Below are 3537 nucleotides of genomic sequence, written 5' to 3' on the forward strand. Positions count from 1 at the left end.
TTAAGCGTGCTTGGGATGGAGTAGTTTCAGGATAGGTGACCTTCCGGGAAGTGATTGTCGAAATTGTGTGAGTGAGGACAAAACACAGGAAAAGATCATGTGGTGATTTGTAGGGTTGGTAACAAGTCTTTAAAGCCTCTCGGACGAGCGGACCAACCGTCGAAAGTTGGTGGGCCCACGGGCCGAGAGAAGACGTGGGGCCCATTAAGAGAGATGGCGGTCGGGGCGTTACAAGAGTTTCTTACACTCCAAACCCAAAAGTAGGCTAGGTTAACATTGATAAAAATGTCCACTCAACCACTTAACTATGTCAAGTTCAATCTATTGCTTCCTTTTTGAATGTTTTGAATCAACTTTCTTTATTTAGCTTTTAGTTTTTCCAAACATTTTTACTTAGTATGGGATCCGTGAAATATTTTTTTTCGTCCATTGATAGCTATCATATCTTAAGTTTTTGGTGGAAAGTTTTGCATAATTATTAGTTAAGGATCTAGACCATATCCCTAGCTTTCGACTATATTACTCAAGTGCCATTTATTAGTCTTTAGGATTAAACGAGTTATTTAAAATATGATTTTTCATCTGACCAACATCATGAAACAAAATGTGAGTAAGCCTTTTAAACACTCATAATGAAATATATTTAGAGGACTTAATATTTGAACCTTGTAGTTATTTTATTTAAAATCTTATATATGTAAAGTTTGAACTTCATATCCAATAATTTGGCTTCTACTTTGACAAATTTTAGATTTAATTATTAATTTTATAAGGTGAACTTGATATCACTACTTGCATAAATTTTGGATTTAAATTTAAAAAAAACTGATCGAAAAGATTAATTTTAACGTACATTGCTTATTAATTTGTCAAGAAGTAAAAAAACTCACATTAATTTCTTAAGTTAATTTTATAATTTATTTTAGTTACGTTGGATACTCAATAACCTATAAATAGTTTACGTAGCTTCTTGTCTAGAATACCAAATAAAAATACATACTTCATTTCATTTTTTTCATACAGTAAGAATAAGTCGCTAAATTCCACGCATAAGAAAAAATATGGCTAATCTAAGCTCCCATGTTACTGCGCTATTCATTGTTGTAGCATTGTTGTGTGCGTTTGTTCCTGCATTTTCAGTCGAAGAAGCGGAAGCAAAAACATTATGGGACACTTGTCTGGTTAAAATCACTCCTAAGTGTGCATTGAATATAATCGCTGTTGTTTTTGGAAACGGAACCCTCATTGAGTCTTGTTGCCACGATCTTGTCCAAGAAGGAAAAGTGTGTCACGATAATCTCATTAAATATATTGCTGACAGACCATCATTAGTTGGCCGTGAAACACAATACTTGAAGAAGAGGGATGACGTGTGGAGTCATTGTGTCTCAATCTCTAAAACTGCTTAAAATATGTGTTTCTAAAATATTATTTTAATCAGATATATTGATATTTCAAACTTGTTACATTTTTGTTACCATAAATTAATTTCTACGTATGTACTTTAATACGAAATAAATTAAAGCAATTTCTCGTAAGATGAGTAAACTTCTATTTTCGATTTGGAAAATAAAAATTTAACATTTATGAAATAATCAGATAATGAAAAGTAACAATAGCAAAAGAACATTGTTAGTTCTGTTTATGTTTACATTTTCGGCTAACAGTAGAATCCAATCAAGGTATCAACTATTTTCTCTAATTATGGAAAGATTTATTTCTTGTCAATTTCAAGCAAAAACAATAATTAAACTATTTTTCTATTTGCTCTTTTAACTTTTATTTCAAAATTGTATAAATCAAAACCTCCAAAAACAAACCAACACTTCTTTTTGTTTTCTTTCAAAATCTACACAAAACTTAAATTCTAAACTAAAGAAAAAGTTCGAAAGGGTGTGTGTCGAATCCGTTTATGTAGTAAATTGAACAATTATTCTTTAAGTATTTGACATAAATATTACTTTTAGAGTCTTGTAATAGTTATGGTAAAAGTTGCTTAGAACTCCAAAACCAAAAGTAGGCTAGGTTAACATTGATAATAATGTCCACTCAACCACATAAATATGTCAATTTCAATCTATTGCTTCTTTTTTCAATGTTTTAAATCGACTCTCTTTATTTAGCTTTTAGTTTTTCCAAACATTTTTACTTAGTATGGGATCCATAAAATATATTTTTGCGTCATTGATAGTTATTATATCTTATGTTTTTGATGGAAGTTTTGCAGAATTATTAGTTATGAATCTAGACCATATCCCTACCTTTCGAATATATTACCCAATTGCCATTTATTAATCTTTTAGATTAAACTAAATTTTCAAAATATAATTATTCATTTGACTAACATCATTAAAATAAATGTGAGTTAGGCTTTCAAACGCTCATAGTGAAATATATTTAGAGGACTTAATATTTGAACCTTGTAGTTATTTAATTTAAAATCTTATATATATATATATCAAGTTTGAACTTCATATCTAATAATTTGGCTTCTACTTTGACATAATTTTAAATTCAATCATTAATTTGTAAGTTGAACTTGATATCACTACTTGCATTACTTTTGGATTTAAATTTCAAAAAACCTGATCGAAAATATAAATTTTAACGTACGTTGTTTTTAATTGTCAAGAAGTTAAAAAACTCACATTAATTTCTTAAGTTTATTTTGTAATTTATTTTAGTTACGTTGGATACTCAATAACATATAAATAGTTTACATAGCTTCTTGTCTAGAATACCAAATAAAAATATATACTTCATTACATTCTTTTCATACAGTAAGAATAAGTCGGTAAATTCCAAGCATAAGAAAAAAATATGGCTAATCTAAGCTCCCATGTTACTGCGCTATTCATTGTTGTAGCATTGGTGTGTGCGTTTGTTCCTGCATTTTCAGTAGAAGAAGCTGAAGCAAAAACATTATGGGACACTTGTCTGGTTAAAATCACTCCTAAGTGTGCATTGAATATAATCGCTGTTGTTTTTGGAAACGGAACCCTCATTGAGTCTTGTTGCCACGATCTTGTCCAAGAAGGAAAAGTGTGTCACGATAATCTCATTAAATATATTGCTGACAGACCATCATTAGTTGGCCGTGAAACACAATACTTGAAGAAGAGGGATGACGTGTGGAGTCATTGTGTCTCAATCTCTAAAACTACTTAAAATATGTGTTTTTTAAATATTGTTTTAATCGGATATATTGATATTTCAAACTTGTTACATTTATGTTACCATAAATTAATTTCTACGTATGTACTTTAATACGAAATAAATTAAAGGAATTTCTCGTAAGATGAGTAAACTTCTATTTTTCGATTTTGAAAATAGAAAATTAACATTTATAAAATAATCCAATAATGAAAAATTAACAATAGCAAAAGAACATTGTTAGTTCTGTTTATGTTTTGATTTTCGGCTAACAGTAGAATCCAATCAAGGTATCAACTATTTTCTCTAATTATGGAAAGATTTATTTTTTGTCAATTTCAAGCAAAAAGAATAATTAATTTTTTTTTCTATTTGCTCTTTAAC

The 3537-nt window shown here is 29.2% G+C and overlaps 2 protein-coding genes across 2 annotated transcripts; both read left to right on the plus strand.

The window, feature by feature from the left end:
• Window positions 1-904: 904 nt before the first annotated feature.
• Window positions 905-1563, plus strand: LOC9298439. Its single transcript, XM_002862314.2, has one exon. It carries the CDS (start codon window positions 1062-1064, stop codon window positions 1407-1409), a length of 348 nt encoding a protein of 115 aa, XP_002862360.1. The 5' UTR covers window positions 905-1061; the 3' UTR covers window positions 1410-1563.
• Window positions 1564-2637: 1074 nt separating this feature from the next.
• Window positions 2638-3284, plus strand: LOC9298437. Its single transcript, XM_002862315.2, has one exon. The coding sequence runs from the start codon at window positions 2821-2823 to the stop codon at window positions 3166-3168; it is 348 nt and encodes a 115-aa protein (XP_002862361.1). The 5' UTR covers window positions 2638-2820; the 3' UTR covers window positions 3169-3284.
• The last annotated feature ends 253 nt before the right edge of the window (window positions 3285-3537 follow it).

Source organism: Arabidopsis lyrata (assembly GCF_000004255.2).
Source record: "Arabidopsis lyrata subsp. lyrata unplaced genomic scaffold ARALYscaffold_637, whole genome shotgun sequence".
Lineage (NCBI taxonomy): Eukaryota > Viridiplantae > Streptophyta > Magnoliopsida > Brassicales > Brassicaceae > Arabidopsis > Arabidopsis lyrata.

Excerpts from the sequence above, each read along its gene's own strand:
- LOC9298439 (XM_002862314.2), top strand. The coding sequence starts at position 1,062 with ATGGCTAATCTAAGCTCCCATGTTACTGCGCTATTCATTGTTGTAGCA.
- LOC9298437 (XM_002862315.2), top strand. The coding sequence starts at position 2,821 with ATGGCTAATCTAAGCTCCCATGTTACTGCGCTATTCATTGTTGTAGCA.